The sequence below is a fragment of the Armigeres subalbatus genome, chromosome 1 (genome assembly GCF_024139115.2).
Source record: "Armigeres subalbatus isolate Guangzhou_Male chromosome 1, GZ_Asu_2, whole genome shotgun sequence".
Taxonomy (NCBI): Eukaryota; Metazoa; Arthropoda; class Insecta; order Diptera; family Culicidae; genus Armigeres; species Armigeres subalbatus.
In genome coordinates, this window is record NC_085139.1 from 148,649,244 (window position 1) to 148,668,793 (window position 19,550).

General features: G+C 44.8%; 3 protein-coding genes across 3 annotated transcripts in view; all 3 read left to right on the forward strand.

The window, feature by feature from the left end:
* Window positions 1-7,742: 7,742 nt before the first annotated feature.
* LOC134206622 (uncharacterized) lies at window positions 7,743-9,536 on the forward strand. The gene has a single exon (XM_062682352.1). The coding sequence runs from the start codon at window positions 7,743-7,745 to the stop codon at window positions 9,534-9,536; it is 1,794 nt and encodes a 597-aa protein (XP_062538336.1).
* A 125-nt stretch (window positions 9,537-9,661) lies between these two features.
* Window positions 9,662-13,039, forward strand: LOC134206623 (uncharacterized). Its single transcript, XM_062682353.1, has one exon. It carries the CDS (start codon window positions 9,662-9,664, stop codon window positions 13,037-13,039), a length of 3,378 nt encoding a protein of 1,125 aa, XP_062538337.1.
* A 578-nt stretch (window positions 13,040-13,617) lies between these two features.
* Window positions 13,618-19,550, forward strand: part of LOC134207244 (IQ and ubiquitin-like domain-containing protein) — a 40,383-nt gene continuing 34,450 nt past the window's right edge. Inside the window, exon 1 of the mRNA XM_062682978.1 lies at window positions 13,618-13,622. The gene's annotated coding sequence lies outside the window, so the exon portion shown is untranslated. The remainder of the gene's footprint in view (window positions 13,623-19,550) is intronic.

Below are 19,550 nucleotides of genomic sequence, written 5' to 3' on the forward strand. Positions count from 1 at the left end.
CTCAGGGCAGGTCTGACGAACATGATTCTCTCTCAAGAACTCTACTAAGGAATGAGAATCAGCCAAGCAAATTGATTGACAGTGGTTTAATCTTGAGCATGGTACTAACAAATTTCTAATGTTTGCTACTTTTAGGAACTACTTGTGTGCGCACACTTCTCTACTAGTACTAGTGAATAATAAAAATACGAGATCTCTAACCTTGATGGCGACCTAGGTCACCTTACTGCTGGCTGGCTGATGCGTTCGCTGTAGCTCGCTGGATCGTCGACGCCGGAGTACTCCCCCGATGTGGTGGTACTGGGCTGACGGACTGCGCCCCTAGCGACGGTAACTGCGGACCGTTTCACGGGTCTGACCAACGCCGACGTGGTTGTGCTCGGCTTGAACTCGGCGGATGCCGATTGCTTGCGGGACGGCGCTTCTTGCTTGAGCTGGCAGACGGTGACGGTGGACGGGAAGCAAGCTATAGCAGTAGCTGGCTACGCTGCCACGGTTTCGCAGGTCTCGGCGATAGACGACGACCGGCGGACACTAATATTGCTTGGCGGTGTATCGTCGATTGCCGATGACTGACGGGCACTACACGTGCTTAACGGTATCTCGGCGGCTGCCGACGACTGGCGGGCGTGGCACGTGTTAAGCAGTATTTCGGCGGTTGCCGACGACTGGGGCCTGGCGTGACCGTGCTTGGCGGTCTCTCGGCGGATACCGACGGCTGGCAGGCATGACCGTCTCTCGGCGGTGGCCGATTGTTGGCGGAAATGTGTTTGCCGACGATTACCGGGCACTTCACTTGACCTATGGCTAACACACGCTTCACTTGGCTTCACGATGGCCGGCAAACTCAAATCTGCTGCCCCCTGGCTTATGCCGACGGTAAGACCTGGCAAAAGAATCTTTTATCATGGCTTTGGCCGGCAGGTGTATCCTGAGGCTAAAACCTCGTCGGCGGCTGAGTGACGGCGTAGATACTCTACGACGGATTCTTATATTTTTCCCAAACGTTTTTTTTTTCTTGCACAAAAAAGTTGTCTATCAAAACTATCCAACGGCTAACTTGCAAATGGCTTGGTCTTTCTATTTTTACTTTTTAAGGAACCTTCTGTCGAAAAGGCGGCCTTTAGTGGCCTATTGTCAGTCACGGATATGGCGAATCAGTTGACTTGATGGTAATGAGGTGATGAGAGTTTCTAATTAGAATCAAATATAAACAAACGTTGCGCGAATCTAGTATTTAGTCAAGATTCGGACCAGATGAGCCACAGAGTAACACGCGTAACTCCTGGCTTCATATTTTTCGATGATGCTGTGAGTTTTGCTGCCAGCATCTTTTTCTATCACAAAGTGTTACATAGTAACAACTGTTGAAAGGTTTTACCACCATGTTTGGCCAAATACCTCCCAAGACATCGAGAACCCAAGAAGTGTACATTAATCTTCTTAGCAAAGTCACTCCCAACGATTCGTCAATCATCTTTCCCCCTGAATGTGAAACGGTTGGTACGGCTGTCCCCGTTTCTTCCTTTCGTTGATTCAAAACCTTTCGTTGATCATGTTATTTATTACTAAATAATCTGATTGCCGAGGGGTTATGGATTGTCTCACAAATTAAAGCCTGTACGTGAGCCTGGCCGTTTTAATACTTGTGTCATATTTATGATGCAGAAAAGAAATTGCTCGGAAATACAACCGACATTTCCACGATGTTTTCCAATACTGGCTGTGCATGTTCTAAGACAAGACAATACATGTTTAGCCAAATACCTCGACAATTGTAAGATTTAGAAAACTGGCGTCTTCTACAATATCGTTCAAGTGGTCTGAACCATCATGATAGAGGTAAGTTTAGTTTGGAATTCACCCGCTTGGCGGCGCTAATGTATGCGAAACTATTTTTCAGGTGAGATATCTTCGCAATCTCTTCGGTATGGGGCCCTCCTTAGCTCTGCCCCAGTGTGGGATGTAATGCCAATAAGAAGAAGAAGAAGAAGGCTGATTTCTAAATATCTAACATAACAGATAATTCCTCATACACCAGTTTCTCCCAATAGTTGAACTTTAAACTGATCATCATCAAAATGATCAGCGTTGGGAAAAAATCAAAATCTCAAAACTCAAGAACGATTCAAATCACGCGTGAGTTGAAACGCACCCAACTCAGCACATAAAAATCATGGATGAGTTGAATCATCCATTTGAATCATCGTAGGTTTTCTTTTGTTCTACTTGGTAAAATAACAGTAAATTAACGTTCAACACATAGAACAATGGATAATCTTGCGTGTGTAAACAAAAAAATTCCCCTAAATTGATTATAAACACTTATAAGAACGAAACGAAAATGATCCGTTTTAGCATGAAAAACTCAGGCGTGATGCATTATTTTAAAATCGCAAATGAGTTAGTTTGCGCGGGAGCGCTCAATGCTTGAGTTTTATGAATGATTTTACCAACACTGAAAATGATTCTCACCACTCGTAAAACTTTGTAGAAGACGGCAACTCTATAAAGCTAACAGCTATCTAACCACAATTGTAATTCCTTACCGGCCAAACATCTGTATAGAAGAGAGCAACATTCTAAATCTTATGGATTGCGAGATATCAATACTAACTGATATTGGTTCATTCCGTCCAACACCAATCACCATTATACTAGTGCCGCCAAGCGGTTGAATTCCAAACTAAGATTGCCTCCATATTGATTTTTACCTTCGGAACAACTTTGTAGAAGAAATCAACTTTCTTATTCTCCCACATTTTAAGATACCTAACCTAACAAGTAATTCCTCATACACAAACGCCGGCAGGTGGTTGAATTCAAAAATATACTTTTTTCCATCTCAATAGTTCTTACCAACTGAATAATTTTGTAGAAGACGGTAACTTCCTGAACCTTATAGATTTCGAGATATCCATTCAAACTTATATTCTTTCTACACTAGCGCCACACAACGGTTGAATTCTAAACTAATCTGTTCTCCGTTATGATGATTTTGACCTCCCGAGCAACTTTGTAGAAGACGGTAACTTTCTATATTCTACAGATTTTGGGATAACTAACTCGACTTATAATCTTTGTACACTCGCGCAGCCTATCAGACGAATTCCGAACCAAACCCTTCATCACGATGGTTTTGACCACCTGAACAGCTTTGTAGAAGACAACAACTTTCGAATTCCTATATATATATATATATATATATTGAAATAGAATCTATGACAAAAGGACGAAAAGACAAAGACAAAGCTTCGAAAGAGACAGAAGGTCGAAAGGACAAAAGATCCAAAGGCACAGAAGGTCGAACCGGACAAAGTGTCGAAAAGGACAAAAGGTCGAGAGGGACAAAAGGTACATCAAGAACAAGTTGATAACAAGTTGGGTGTATTCCAAAAGAATTTATGAAATAAAAACTAAAACATCCATCTATTAGTGGTACTCATTGAATGAACTTTATTCAATTGTTAAAAATTCTGAAAAAACAAAAGAGCAGAGTTTTTACTAACTATATAGGGCAACTCTGGTGCGAGATTGATTCTCGCCGTTTCAGTTTCTTGTCTATTTCAACCTTTCGTCCCTTTCGACCTTTTGACTTATTGATATTTTGTTTCTTTCGACCGTTCCGTTCCGTTCGACGTTTTGTCCTTTCGACCTTTTGTCCCGTTCGACGTTTTGCCCTTTTGACCTTTTGTCCCTTTCTACCTTTTTTTAAGCACATTTAATTACTTTTATTTCTTCGATACTTCAACTCGTTTATCTTGAGAGTGTACTTAAAGCTGTTAAACTTTATTTCACGTGAAACATTTAATATGTGAACCAATTGCATCTTTTGATCAATGACCTAATGATGCGAATCTCTCTCTGATGCTTCTCCAATGGGATGGGACTTTTGAAACACTATGAGCCATTTAGCCCATTTATTTATTTACTCTTTTCGCCTTCGACTACTAAAATATAACTTATTTCCAGATGCCTGGACAACTTTTATGACAGATATACTCGATACAACATCTTACAAACGATTAAACAATAGATATACATAGGATTGTAAGATCATCATTTAAAATTATCGTAAGGAATGAATTTTGCGGTTGCTTGGTCTCCATACGGGATTTGGACAATGTACGAATTCACGACAACGCACACCAGGTGGCCAGTTTGATGCGTCCAGCGCCGAATCTCGATGACGTGCGTCGACTACGATTCTGAACGACACATAATCCAAAGATGAAAGGTTTCTGCGAGGAGATACTAGGCATTTGATGTTAAAAACTTGATCAGCTCCTATCGTTTCGTAGACCATGTGCTTAACTTCATTCTCAGTCACATCATTCGCTATGTTTGAAAAAAGAGTTGGATGGTCTGGTTGATATCATGAGAGTGATCGATGTCCATTATTCTTGTTGAAGATAAAGGTTGATTAGGCATTGTTTGATTTGGTACAGTATTACACGAAGCATTCGAAACCAATGTAGTCACTATCTTGTTTATACGTTCTATTAACGACATCATCCTTTATCCTTTATCGTCGATTCATCGATAGAATCTGTTCCTGTTGAAGGCTTTCTAAAGCGTCCGGTATCAATTATGTGCCTACAGCTATCGCGCATCCAGAAAATGTTGGAATGTAAGCAAGCGCATCCTTCGTCATAACTCAAACCTACACATTTTGCGTGAAATCAGGCTTTGGAATTCTCACTCATATGAATAAAAACCTGAGTGTGATTTTTCATGGTGCCCCTGTGAGGAAGTATTCTCACACAACATTTTTATCCGGATAGAACGGCGGGTGATAAATTCTTGAGCGCCGGATCGCCGGATAATTTAATTTTAATCCACAAATTTTCCTTCTCGTCGCCTCTCCAGATAAATTTTACAAGCATACGGGATTCGAACCCAAAAAAAATTTAATATGTTCAGAGCGCCCACTAAAACTACACCACCACATGAATTGATTGAAAGCGAGGGGAAAAACTGATGTATTGAACCTTCTACTTATCGTGGCGCATCGTCAGACAGAGATGCCAGATTTGAAGACATGTCTTCAATTTGAAGACATTTGAATCTCCGTGAAGACATTTATTTCATGAAGACATTTTGAAGACTTTTGAAAATATTTGAAGACTTATCTACTTATTTGAAGATACTTGAAGACAATCAATAAGCCATCGAGAGAAAATATTATTTTATTTCTTACTTATAATTCTGCGACTTCTATATGTAAATTATACAAAAAAAAATTACAAGATATAATAGTCTCGGGCTTAGAATCTCAGACATAAAAAAACCTGGGTGGTGCGGATAGAGCCGCTTTCCTGCTCTCAAGCAAGTAGAGGGATATTTTGAAATCAATCCCATGAGCAAAATTATTTTGCAGTTACATGCCTCACTTGTCATAAGACGAGTTTGTACAATCCCATTGAATTCCACCACTTAATTGTATCTTGACAGATTCGTATTTCGACCTCAACAGTAAGGCCGTCTTCAGTGTCTCGTACTTGACTCGACCAAGACGGCCTTACTGTTGAGGTCGAAATACGTATCTTTCAAGATACAATTAAGTGGTGGAATTCAATGGGATTGTACAAACTCGTCTTATGACAAGTGAAGACATTCCACTAAAAAGCACAAAATAATTTTCTTATCAGTTAGGTACTTGCCTGTCAAACATTTCCCGCTCTTCGAATTTCTTTTTCCATGCTGCATGAGGGAGCACAAATGCGCGAGACTCTATATGACTTTACGATGGTTTGCATACATTACTGTCTCAATCAGCTGTTGAATCTCGTGAAATATCGTAACGAGTGCTTTTTAATTGCATTCCTACTAATTTTTCGCTCAAAATATAATGTGAAAATATTTGTTACAAAGAATACAAAACTCAAGCTAAGTTGATTTTTTTCCCAAATAACAACAATACTTCTCAATATAGGATCTGAATCGAACATAACCACAAGCTTCATGTTTGGCTCCGGCACAATAGAAAAGTTTGGCTTCAGTTTGACAACCAAATCGATTCTATTCGCATCACCCAGCAAAATATATTCACACTAGCTGGCTGATAAATGCAACGCATTTTAGATCTCATACGCACTTAACTTTTAGTTGAGCGCTGATTAAAAAAATCCTGATGCCGTGTATGTAAACATCGATCATTACATCGGAGCGCAATGACCGATCTAATTTACGGCAAAAATAGATTGAACTCTTCTATAACTTGATTTAATCTATTTGTTAGAAATAGTGTTAGCCGTAAAAGTAGTTTTAAGTTCAATTGAATTTTATTGCCCATCTAACGCAACCCTACACTACCCTTTTTTAATGACTCGTCTAATACTCCGCCAACAGAAATAGAGAGTAAGAGAGTCTCCCGCACGACCGATAGCCGATGGTCAACCATACAGCTGTAGGAAGAGTGGACAGCAAAATTGTAAATAAACCAGTAGCAAATAATACGTTGAAGAACAAACAAGTACGGTCGGTCGTTTCTTTGGTCCCTAGATGACACAAAATTATTCTAAGTGTTCAGCTAAAAGTCCCACTTTAACTTTGCGTGGTCGGTTTGAGTGCAGTGTATTGGACTTAGTGCATTTGGTGGAGAACTTTGCATTGCGGTGATCTTTTCGGGGCTAATTAAATTAGCGAAGCAAGTCCTTCGAGTGACGGCACGCGAGTATCATGAACATTTGGTCCTTTGAGCCGGATCGAAGGCATTTCATACCGGAAAGAGATTCCCGCGGTAGTGCAATTAAAAGCAATCTGACCAAACGCGCGCGCTGGTCATCGGTGGTGGCTGCCATTCAATTGTTGGCATTTTTTGATTGCTTTGTGCGAACTAATAGTGCGTGTGCGCTGGGAGGCTTTACCAAGGCGGGTAGACCTCGTTCGTGTGGGAGAACAAATTAAACTATTTGCGCACTATTTTGTGACTGTTTCTCGCGTGGGGATAGTACCAAGGCGGGTACTATTCGGCAGCTGTGGAAGTAATAAATCACGCATAGCGATAATTGCGACGGTATTTTGGTGAACAGATTAGTGACTATCCGTTCAAGTGTTTCGATCGCGGGTGGAAGTTTCAAACTTTCGAAGCACATTCTGCCGTCGGCATACTATTCGTGCGTGATTTGCGTGAACAGTTTTGCGCTTGAGAGTGCACTAAGGCGAGTGTTACTCTAGTGTGGTGAAGAAGATCGGACATTGTTCCTGGCCATCTTGTGAACTTTCTGTGGCCATTGTGGGTAGGTGATTTGCCCTATTCATCTTTCGCCATCTTCACCTCTTGCTAGCGTGGATTGGAGCAAGACTCGGCGCCATTGGATCCGTTTGGCGCAATTTCATCCTTTTGGAAGGCATCCAGTTCCCAGGATAGCCCCGATGAGTCTATTCCACGTCAGTTTTGCATGTGGCTAGCAGTAGCCGTGATAGTACGTAAGAAAGTGCGTAACTTTTATCTATTGCTATTGTGGCTTGGTGAGACGGCCGCGAATCGAGTGGAAAACCGTTCGCGCCCTCGATTTGCGATACCGCGTAAAATTGGGTTTGTTCGTGACGGGAAGGAGAGATCGATTCGATTTAAAACGATCCACTTCCGTCGAATTTTAAACCGCGACGGGAAGGAGCAAATCGTTCGATTGTGTATCACCCTCGCCGGTTCGGTTTCGCGTAGAAACGGTTAGTTTCGCGTCGGGAAGGATTTGATCGTTCGATTTAACTGCCGTTTCCGTTCGTTTTCGTTCGCGATGCCTGCTAAAGAGGAGAAGCAGCTGGCTGGTAGCTTGGCTCAGCGCAAGTGCCTGTTTAAAGTTTTTGATGCGCTTGAGCGGTTCATCCGTGATTACGATCATGATCGCGACAGTTTCCAGTTGTGTGTGCGGATTGATTCACTGGACAAGATGAACGAAACCTTCGCGGAGTGTCAGAGTGTGATCGAGAAGCTGGATGCACCAGAGGCTCTGGATGAGCACATCGATGAACGAGTTGAGTTCGAGCAACGGTACTGCAAGGCAAAGGGTTTCCTTCTCTCGAAGCGCGCCGGGGATCCTAACCAGTCGGCATTGAACGATTCGATACACGCTCCACAGCAACATCAAGCAAACTTCCACCTCCGTCTGCCAAAAATCGACCTACCGAAGTTCAATGGGGACTTTTCACGTTGGATTTCATTCCGGGACACGTTTACTTCGATGATCCACGTGAACGGCGATATTCCCACAGTCGCCAAGCTCCAATACCTTCTCCAATCTCTCGAGGGTAGCGCCAAGAAACCCTTCGAATCGGTCGATATCGCCGCCGATAGCTACGCTACAACTTGGGACGCTCTGCTGAAGAGGTACGACAACCGAAAATACCTTAAGAAGCAACTCTTCAAGGCGCTGTACGAGCTGCCCGCAGTGAAGCAGGAGTGTGCAACACGCATCCACGGTTTGGTCGACGATTATCAACGTCATGTTCGCGCCCTAGCCAAACTGGGCGAACCGGTGGAATATTGGGACTTGCCACTCATCTACCTGCTCTCGTACAAGCTGGATCACGCCACACTACGTGCCTGGGAGGAGAAGACTAGCCACAAGGACGATGTGAAGTATGATGAACTGGTGGATTTTCTCTACCAGCGGGTGCGGATACTCAATTCCGTCGGGCCAGACAGTTATCAACCAGCCTCGTCGAAGGTGGCCGGCTTCCAGCAGAAAAGCTTCAAGCAGAAAGTGTCGGTCAATGCATCAGCCTCATCCACTCCCAGCTACTCCTGTCCGCTTTCCTGTTCGGACAGTCATTCCATCCGAATATGTCCGGTGTTTCTTGGGAAGAACGTCAGTCAACGCCGAGAGTTGGCTTCCCAAAAGCGCCTTTGTTGGAACTGCCTCAGCGTTGGTCATCAATCCAAGAAGTGCAATTCCAAATACAACTGCCGTACTTGTCATGAGAAGCACCACTCGCTTCTGCATGATTTCACTCCAGCGAAGGTATCAGCTACGCCAGCAATGCAAGTAAGCACAACAGAGCCAGCCGTGTCGTCGAAGCCCGCTGTTTCTACAGTTTCCTCCGTTCAGCAGCCGCTTCCATCCACGTCCCGCCAAGTTAGCATGGCAGTTCAAACTGCATGCACCATGACGCTGCTTGAAACGGTTGTTCTCAACATCGTTGACGACCACGGCATCTCGCACAAGGCTCGTGCTCTCCTCGATTCGGCATCGATGTCGAATTTCATTTCAAAACCGTTGGCGAAGATCCTCTTCAGCCGCCGGTCTACAGTGGACGTATCCGTCGCAGGCATCGGATCCTCCACACAGAAGATTAGTAGTGCCATTACAGCAACCATCGAGTCGGGAGATCGAACGATCTCGATGAAATTGCAGTTTTTGGTACTGAAGCAGCCATCGTCGGAGCTACCAACTACGCCGATCGATATTTCAGCGTGGAAAATTCCAAGCGTCGAGCTAGCAGATCCACAGTTCAATGTTCCCGGAAACGTAGACCTCGTCATCGGCACACGGGACGGAAGATTTCTCTGGGTGAAGGTTTTCCGTGGGTAGTCGAAACTCTCTTTGGTTGGGCGGTCACTGGTCCCGCATCTCGCTCGGCTACCTGCATTCCACGGTTCTGCTACCTCTCCACTGCTGACGATCGACTGGAAGCCGCTCTACGCAAGTTCTGGGACATGGAAACAATTCCATCGGCTCCAGTTCGATCTACCGAAGAAAGCATATGCGAAGAACACTATGCTGCTTCTACGATGCGCAATTCCGCAGGGCGGTACATTGTGCGTCTTCCGAGAACTGAAGATTCCGAAAAGGTTCTCGGGGAATCAAGGTCGATTGCCGATCGTCGCTTCCTGAGTTTGGAACGGCGATTAGATAGAGATCCTGCTACCAAGGACTCATACCATCGATTCATGGAGGAGTATCTACAGCTTGGTCACATGCAGGAAGTACCAGAGCCTGTAGATGATCGAATTGAACACTCCTACATCCCCCACCACGTCGTCTTCAAGGAATCCAGCACTACCACGAAGGTCAGGGTAGTTTTCGACGCGTCATGCAGGACCTCGTCCGGCTATTCTTTGAACGACACGCTCCTTGTTGGACCAGTCGTCCAGCAAGACCTCTACTCCATATACATGAGATTCCGGACAAAACGCATTGCCATAGTAGCAGACGTCGAGAAGATGTACAGGCAGGTATTGCATCATCCCGACGATCGCCGTCTCCTTCGTATCCGCTATCGCAGATGTCCATCCGATCCGATCGCTACGTTCGAACTACAGACCGTGACATACGGCACGGCTAGCGCACCGTACCTTGCAACGAAGACACTCCAGCAGATTGCCATCGACCAGGCGGAGTTCTATCCTGCTGCTGTTGACCCAGTGGTGGAAGATTTTTACGTCGATGATCTGTTGTCCGGCGCATCTGACGTGGAATCCGCCAAAACACTTCGCCTTCAAATCACTGCCATGCTCGGTTCCGCTGGATTTTCGCTGAAGAAGTGGGCGTCGAACGCTCCAGAAGTCCTCCGTGATGTTCCGCCAGAAGATCTGGCCATCCAACCTCTCCACGATCTGCAGGATGAGCAGATAATCTCCACGCTCGGCCTATTGTGGGATCCAAAGGCCGACAACCTTCGATTCAAGGTAGAAGTACCTCTCCCGGCGGCCATCCTTACCAAGCGGAAGGTAATGTCGTACATCGCCAAGATTTTCGACCCACTGGGCCTATTGGGTCCGGTCATCACGAAGGCAAAGCTTTTCATGCAGCGTCTATGGGCATTAAAGCATGACGGTGTTCTCTGCGAGTGGGATTCTCCATTGCCAGATCAGCTGCAACACGAGTGGAAGCAATTCCATACCACGCTTCACATTCTAGCTACAGTCCAAGTTCCTCGCTTCGTGTTTTCGTCAGTCGGTGCTACTATCCAGCTTCATTTCTTCGCCGATGCGTCCTCCGTTGCATATGGAGCTTGCTGCTTCGTTCGCACGGAATCGGCGGAAGGTATACGAGTCCAGCTCTTGACATCGAAGTCAAAAGTCGCGCCGCTATCCACGCACCACTCCATCGCAAGACTAGAGCTCTGTGCAGCACATCTGGCAACTCAGCTCTTCAAGAAGGTGGATGCCTCGCTGAAGACCACCACCACCGCCTATTTCTGGTCCGATTCCAGCACCGTACTTCAATGGCTGCGTGCCGTTCCAACCCGCTGGAAAACATTTGTCGCTAACCGCGTGTCGAAGATCCAGGCCACCACAAGTATAGACCACTGGAGGCACATAGCTGGTTCCGAAAATCCTGCTGACGATATTTCGCGCGGCCTCAATCCAACGGACATTATCAACTGTTCCCGTTGGTGGCATGGCCCTTCCTGGCTTGCACTGTTACCTGAATACTGGCCCAAGACCGTCATCGACCAGGAGAACTCCCCCGCAGCGTCCGAAGAAGGGCGCAAGGCACCGATAGTGGCAATGACCGCCGCACAAGCAGATTTCTGTGGAGATCTGTTTTCTCGTTACTCTCGCTACAACAAGTTACGTCGTGTGGTTGCATTTTGCGGCCGCTATATCCAGCGATTGAAGAAGCGCATAGAGTTGCGCAGTTCCGGATCATCTCTTCCTCCGTTGGCCATTAGTATCCGATCCATTTCAACGTCCATCGTACCACTCACCACTTCCGAGCTCCAGCACGCTGAATACCTACTCTGCCTACTAGCGCAGAAGGAAACATTTGCTGAGGAGTTGTCGGATCTTTCGAATGGCGAACGTGTCGCCAAGTCATCATCGCTGAAGTGGCTGAAACCGTTCGTGGATGAAGACGGTACTCTTCGCGTCGGTGGTCGCCTACGTAACGCCGCACTATCCGTCGCAAACAAGCACCCGATCGTTCTGTCCGCCAAACATCCGCTGTCTGCTCTGCTGGCTAGCAGTTTTCACATTAGCCTACTGCACGCAGGGCCACAACTCCTGCTAGCCACTCTCCGCCAGAAGTTCTGGATCCTTGGCGGCAGAAATCTTGTAAAGTCCGTCTTTCACCAATGCCACACTTGTTTCCGATCCAAGCCCACTCTAGTCCAGCAGAGCACAGCCGATCTGCCGGTATCGCGAGTGTCGCCGACGCGTCCGTTCTCCGTTTGCGGTGTCGACTATTGTGGACCATTTTACGTGAAGTCAGCAGTACGAACCCGTGGCCCCACGAAAGTCTACGTGGCCATATTCGTTTGTTTCTCGACCAAGGCGGTCCACATCGAGCTAGTGAGCGATTTATCGACTCCAGCGTTCCTAGCTGCACTCCGTCGTTTAGTCGCCCGCAGAGGAAGGATCGTCGAACTCCATTCGGACAACGCCACTACCTTCAAAGGAGCTTCGCATGCACTCAACCGAGTCTATCGCATGTTGAAGACTGAAGCCGCCGATCGAAACCAAATTTTTGACTGGTGTTCCGGAAACGAAATCACCTGGAAGTTTATTCCACCGCGAGCACCACACTTCGGAGGCCTCTGGGAGGCCGCAGTCAAATCGGCGAAGAATCACTTGCTGAAGGTAGTCGGCAACGTCAATCTTGCATACGAGGATCTACTGACCTTGTTGGCACAAGTCGAGATGTGTCTGAATTCTCGGCCCCTGACACCGATACCGGAGGACCCAACCGACCTAGACGTCTTGACCCCAGGACACTTCCTTGTCGGAAGCAACCTCCAAGCTGTTCCGGAATCCAACTGGAAGGAGACCGCCGACAACCGTTTGGACCACTGGGATCGCACCCATAATCTGCAGCAGATATGGTCCCGCTGGTACCCCGAGTATTTGCAACAACTGCAGTCCCGTGCAACTAAAGGTTGCAATCCGCCCGTCACCATCGAGGTGGGCGCCATCGTCATCATCAAGGAGGACAACGTTCCGCCAGCAAACTGGCCGCTGGGAAGAATTGTCAAGCTCCACCCCGGAAAGGATGGCATCGTTCGTGTGGTGACCCTCAAGACAGCGAACGCCAACGAGGTGGTGCGCGCCGTAGCTCGCATTGCACTGCTTCCGACACCGAGAACAACGTAACAGAAACCAGGTAGAGCAACCCATTGTGGGAGAACTTGCTCGATGCTCACCTGTGTTTCTGCAAAGGTAATTGCAGGTCCAATAGTTTACCATTCTCTCGTAAGATCTACCTGGTCTTTTTCTTTGTTCCCGGTAATCTACGTCGTCCGCTCACCATCATCAACCTGAGGTGCCTGCAAACCCTCGAATTCGAATGCCAACCGGCTCGATATCAACGTTCGTGACTGGATGACAACGCCAGCTAACCAATTCATCGAACTACTTACGTGACATTGCCACCAACGACGAATTTGTATATAGTAGAATTAATATTTTGAAACAGTCCTGTTTCAAGGTGGCCGGAATGTTAGAAATAGTGTTAGCCGTAAAAGTAGTTTTAAGTTCAATTGAATTTTATTGCCCATCTAACGCAACCCTACACTACCCTTTTTTAATGACTCGTCTAATACTCCGCCAACAGAAATAGAGAGTAAGAGAGTCTCCGCACGACCGATAGCCGATGGTCAACCATACAGCTGTAGGAAGAGTGGACAGCAAAATTGTAAATAAACCAGTAGCAAATAATACGTTGAAGAACAAACAAGTACGGTCGGTCGTTTCTTTGGTCCCTAGATGACACAAAATTATTCTAAGTGTTCAGCTAAAAGTCCCACTTTAACTTTGCGTGGTCGGTTTGAGTGCAGTGTATTGGACTTAGTGCATTTGGTGGAGAACTTTGCATTGCGGTGATCTTTTCGGGGCTAATTAAATTAGCGAAGCAAGTCCTTCGAGTGACGGCACGCGAGTATCATGAACACTATTCCGTTGAGCAAGAAACTGAACTTTTTCTAAATTCCTTCTGAATTCATTTGATTGTTTCGGAATTTCCATGTGACTTTCCTCTAAATATACGACGGAAAACTCTTTGAATTTTCCGTGAATTTTTAAAAGATTTTTTTGTGAAATTTTCAAAGAATTGTTCGTGTAAAATAAGGAGAATTTCCGATAAAAATTATAAGGAATTTTTTATGTCTTTATTCCAGAGTATTAAAATTGTAAATTCAGCATAAAATTTATATTTAATAATTTCCATAAAAAAGTTATTAACCTTAGTAAGATGTTGGGGTCAATATGACCCAAAACGAAACTTCAAAGTAGAATAACTTTTTACCTGATAATCCGATCGTTCTGAAATTTCTTGACTTTTAATATTTTGAGGAAATGAAGCATCTGACATTAAAAAAGTATTTTAAGGTGCAACAGGAACGACCCCACAAAAAAAGTTACGAATAAGATGTTAGGGTCATATTGACCCAGAAATGTTAATGCTTATAAAACAGTCAAATTATAACCGAATTACAAAGTTTATATACCGTTCGAAAGATAATCTCATCAATTTTGTGGCTATGTGGTGATATGCTGGTTCTGCAGACAATGGCCACCGGGAAACGACTTCCACGGGGACCTTGTCGGTCATATTAGGGGAGCATAAAAATCGCTCCATATATGCCATTCGATCGCTAATTCTTCATATATTCTCTTAAAACGGTAATGTATGGTCCATGAGAGGGCTTCCGACGAAAGTGGTCACTCCTGGTACATGCAAGGTGCCCCCGGGGAACCCGCAGGAGGGGACATTTCCGTTTTAGCACCAAAATATGCCGTGCGGCGGCTCTTTCGTCATGATTTTCCACCAAACAGATGGTTATACGCTTGAAATCGATAAGTGACCACATTGGCCACTCCTGGTACATGCAAGGTGCCCCCGGAGAATCCGCAGGAGGGGACATTTCCGTTTTAGCACCAAAATATGCCGTGCGGCGGCTCTTTCGTCATGATTTTCCACCAAACAGATGGTTATACGCTTGAAATCGATAAGTGACCACATTGGCCACTCCTGGTACATACAAGGTGCCCCGGGGAACCCGCAGGAGGGGACATTTCCGTTTTAGCACCAAAATATGCCGTGCGGCGGCTCTTTTGTCATGATTTTCCACGAAACAGATGGTTATGCGGTTGAAATCGATAAGTGACCACAATGGCCACTCCTGGTACATGCAAGGTGCCCCCGGGGAATCCGCAGGAGGGGAAATTTCCGTTTTAGCACCAAAATATACCGTGCGGCGGCTCTGTCGTCATGATTTGCCACAAAATAGATGATAATGCGCTTGAAATCGATAAAAGACCACATTGGCCACTCCTGGTACATGCAAGGTGCCCCGGAGAACCCGTATGAGAGGACATTTCCGTTTTAGCACGAAAATATGCCGTGCAGCGTCTCTTTCGTCATGATTTTCCACAAAAAAAGGTGATTATGCCCTTGAAATCGATAAGTGACCACATTGGAAACGCCTGGAACCTATGAGGGTCCCCAGGGAACCCGTAGAAGGGGACATTTGCATTTTTACACCAATATAAGCCGTGCGGCGGCTCTTTTGGTGTTTTCTCATCAAACAGATGGACGTGCGCTCGAAATCGATAAGTGACCACATTGGCTACATTTGAAACCTATGAGGCTTCCTCGGAGAACACGGAGAACACATTTCCATTTTTACACCAACATATGTCATGCGGCGGCTCTTTCGTCGTGATTTTCGTCCAAATAGGTGCCCTCGAAATCGATTATTGACATATTGTCCACCCTTAGAACCTATGAGGTGCCCCGGGAGCCCGTAGAAGAGTACATTTCCATTTTAACACCAAAATATGCCGTGCGGTGGCTCTTTGTTATTTTGACGTAGAACTGCGTCTGTCTTTTCTATATTGGGGTACACTTTACAATTGCAAAAAATTGAAAATCGTCACGAAAATATGATAGACTTCCATCGTTAATATCTCAGCCGTTTCTCGATGGATTTTAAATTTTCTTGGACCATTCGATCAAGGAAGAGTCAACGCTTCATACCTGATGTACACTGATGTCGTTTGTTACGCGATTATTTTTACAGGAATCGTTTTTTATGCGATTTTTTTTTCACGCGAGTTTGTGGATTTCCGTGGTTCCTTCAGACATACTTCGGGATTTACGCGGTTTTTCACGATGTTTTAATTTACGCGGCCCATATCTTCCGCGTAAAAACCGACTCTAGTGTGTTACAATATTTATGTATGATAATATTTACTATTAAAAACTTGCTAACAGTTTAGCACTTGGTTTCGGTGAATCAGTCAATCTCGTAAGTGCATCGCAAGCTTCTTCTTCCATAGCACTACATTCCAACTAGAACTTGGCCTGCTTTTCAACTTAGTAATTTATTAGCATTTCTTTAGTTATTCATTGAAAGTTTTTGTATGTCCGCCATTGCAGGGCTTTTAGCTGGTACAGTTCGTTTATGCTAACTTAAACGTGCGTTTTCCTTGGAAAGCTTGGAGGCGTTTGACAGTAGCTTCTTGCTTACGTCTGTTGATGCCAATAGAGGGGCTCGGAATCTTCTTCGTTGTTGCAATGGTGGTAAACTTTCTTTGGCTCGTTTTTTCTGATTCGTAGGTGTCTGCCGGAGTAAACGCTAAGTCCGACGCAATTCACGTGAAGGAATAATTATGATTATCAATAACGCCGTTGACAGCCCAGCTTTCGCAATGGGTTTTTCTGTAATGAGCCACCAGGGTCTTAGACTGGCTTAGCAACGAGTGGTAAGTCTCTGTAGCAGTTTGCGTCGGTGATGGCTGCAGATGTACACTATCAGCCAAGCTTGTACTTTTCAAATTGTGTAATCGATCATCATTTAAAATAATGTAAACCTAATTAATACCAATTTAATGTCAACAATGAAGTTCAATCGGATGTGTGGCATTGTTACCAATGCTTCGAATCGAGATACAATTATCGAATGATTCTTACTCTCTAGCGAGTTTTTATCAATTGGTAATTTGGATATGTGAACGCTTGAGAGTGTTGTTCATCCTCGATTATTTAAAAATTCTATTTTTATACTCATCTTCAAATGTTGGTCCAAAAATTATATACATCACCAGTTATGCTCACTCAATCTCAGGAGCATAAGATAAACATCGAAAGTGGATTCAGGCTGGGCTTGAAAAACGCTTGCTTTGGTCTCATCGCACAGAATAGTCGAAAACCTGTACATTACATGCAGCTACGTAGTTCAACGTCACCTTGGCGTACAACCCGATTGGGCTGAACCTTTGAGTTTTTTACCATTGGTCATGTGCTTTGAGTTGATTAGTGATATTGTCTACTCTTGGAATCTTTGAGATGCCCTGCGAACCCGTAGGAGAGGACATTTTCATGGTTATATCAAATGTACTGGCCGCTTACGGCAGCTGTATCTTCCACAAGTCTTCAAAAAGTTGGTTATGCGCTTGAAATTGTTCTTCATTTGAAATTGAGTACTGAGTCAAATTAAAAAAATAGTTTCTGGGCTACTGTGATGATTCCTTCGAACAGCTCTATAAGGATTTTCTATTCCGCATCTAGATATTACCATTAGTCGATGGTCCCTTCAATATCGACTCATAGAAGTTTGAGGTTTTCACCGATCACCGTGGACAATGATATGAAAACGCAACATTTTGATATAAAAAAATCTCTCCTTCTGCGAGACTCCTGCGGGTACCTTGTAGGTTTTAGATATTAAGTTCAGAATGAATGACCTATTTGATAGAAAAAAAAACAAGATTAAACTACCTAGTGGTGATGGTGCCTTTATCGCTCGTTCAAAAGGGTTGAGAAATATATAAGAAAAGTCTAATATAGCAGTAATAGGTAGATAGTTCTTATTTTTCATATTTGTTTATTTGCATTCTAAAATTTTGAGCATAAGTGCCAGAAAAGTGATTTTCCCATGCAGCTGCTGATATTAGTATTTCGGCCATAACTTCGGAGCCCATAGTCCGATCTGGCCAATTTTCAATAGGAAACAATAGGGTAAAATTTTCGTCGAATGCTATTTACTGCGAGTAATTCGGTTGAGGAAAAGTTCCTAAAAAGTGAGTGAGATTTTGTGTGCACAGACACTTTCAATGGATTCTTCACGGCACTCCACAATTACCGAAACTGGGTCTGGGGTTCCCCCAGGTTGATATTAGATTTCAAGAGCATAACCAACTATTTGATGGAAAATTATAATGAAAGAGCCGCTGCACGGCATGTCTTTAAGGGCCGATGTCCACGTAAAGTATATTCACGCTGCTTGCACGTAAACGTGTGCACGACTAAATTTGATGCCGGGTACCTTGCGTGGACGCGGCGTGCACGCAGCTTGAAAACACGCTACGTGGGCATCGGCCCTAAGTAAGATTAAGCACGGAAATGTCCTCTCCTATGAGCTCCACGACGGTACTTCATAGGTTCCGAAATGGAAAATGTGGTCACTTATTCATTTCGGTATAAAAACGGAAATGTCACCATCTACGGGTTCCCCGTGGGCATCTCATTGGTTCCAAGAGTGGCTAATGGGGTCACTTATCGATTTCAAGCGCATAATAATCTATTCTGTGGAAAATTATGACGAAAGAGCCTCCGCACGGCATATTTTGGTGCTAATACGGAAATGTCCCTTTCTACGGGTTCCCCGGGGACACCTCATAGGTTCCAAGAGTGGCCAATGTGGTCAATTATCGATTTCGAGCTGAATAACCATCTCATTGGTGGGAAAACACACCAAAAGAGTCGCCGCACGGCATATTTTGGTGCTAAAACGGAAATGTCCCCTCCGGCGGGTTCCCTGGGGGCCCCTGTAAGGTTCCAAGAGTGGCCAATGTGGTCACTTATCGATTTCACTTGCATAATCATCTATTTTGTGGAAAATCATGACGAAAGAGCTGCCGCACGACATATGTTGGTGTTAAAACGGAAATGTCCCTTTCTACGGGTTCCCCAAGGGCACCTCATAGGCTCCAAGAGTGGCCAATGTGGTCACTTATCGATTTCGAGCGCATAATCATCTATTTTGTGGAAAATCATGACGAAAGAGCCGCAGCACCGCACATTTTGGTGCCAGAACGGAAATGTCCTCTCCTACGGGTTCCCCGGGGGTACCTTGCATAAACAAGGTGTGGCCAATGTGATCATTTAACGATTTCAAGCGCATGACCATCTGTTTGGTGGAAAATCATGATAAAAGAGCCGCCGCACGGCATATTTTGGTGTTAAAACGGAAATGTCCCCTTTTACGGTTCCCCGAGGGCACTTCATAGGTTCCAAGAGTGGCCAATGTGGTCAATTATCGATTTCGAGCACATAATCATCTATTTTGTGGAAAATCATGACGAAAGAGCCACCGCACGGCATATTTTGGAGTTTAAACGGAAATATTCCTTTCTACGGGTTACCCAGGGGCACCTCATAGGTTCCAAGAGTGGCCAATGTGGTCAATTATCGATTTCGAGCACATAATCATCTATTTTGTGGAAAATCATGACGAAAGAGCTGTCGCACGACATATTTTGGTGTTAAAACGGAAATGTCCCCTTTTACGGGTTCCCCGGGGGCACCTCATAAGCTCCAAGAGTGGCCAATGTGGTCACTTATCGATTTCGAGCGCATTATCATCTATTTTGTGGAAACTCA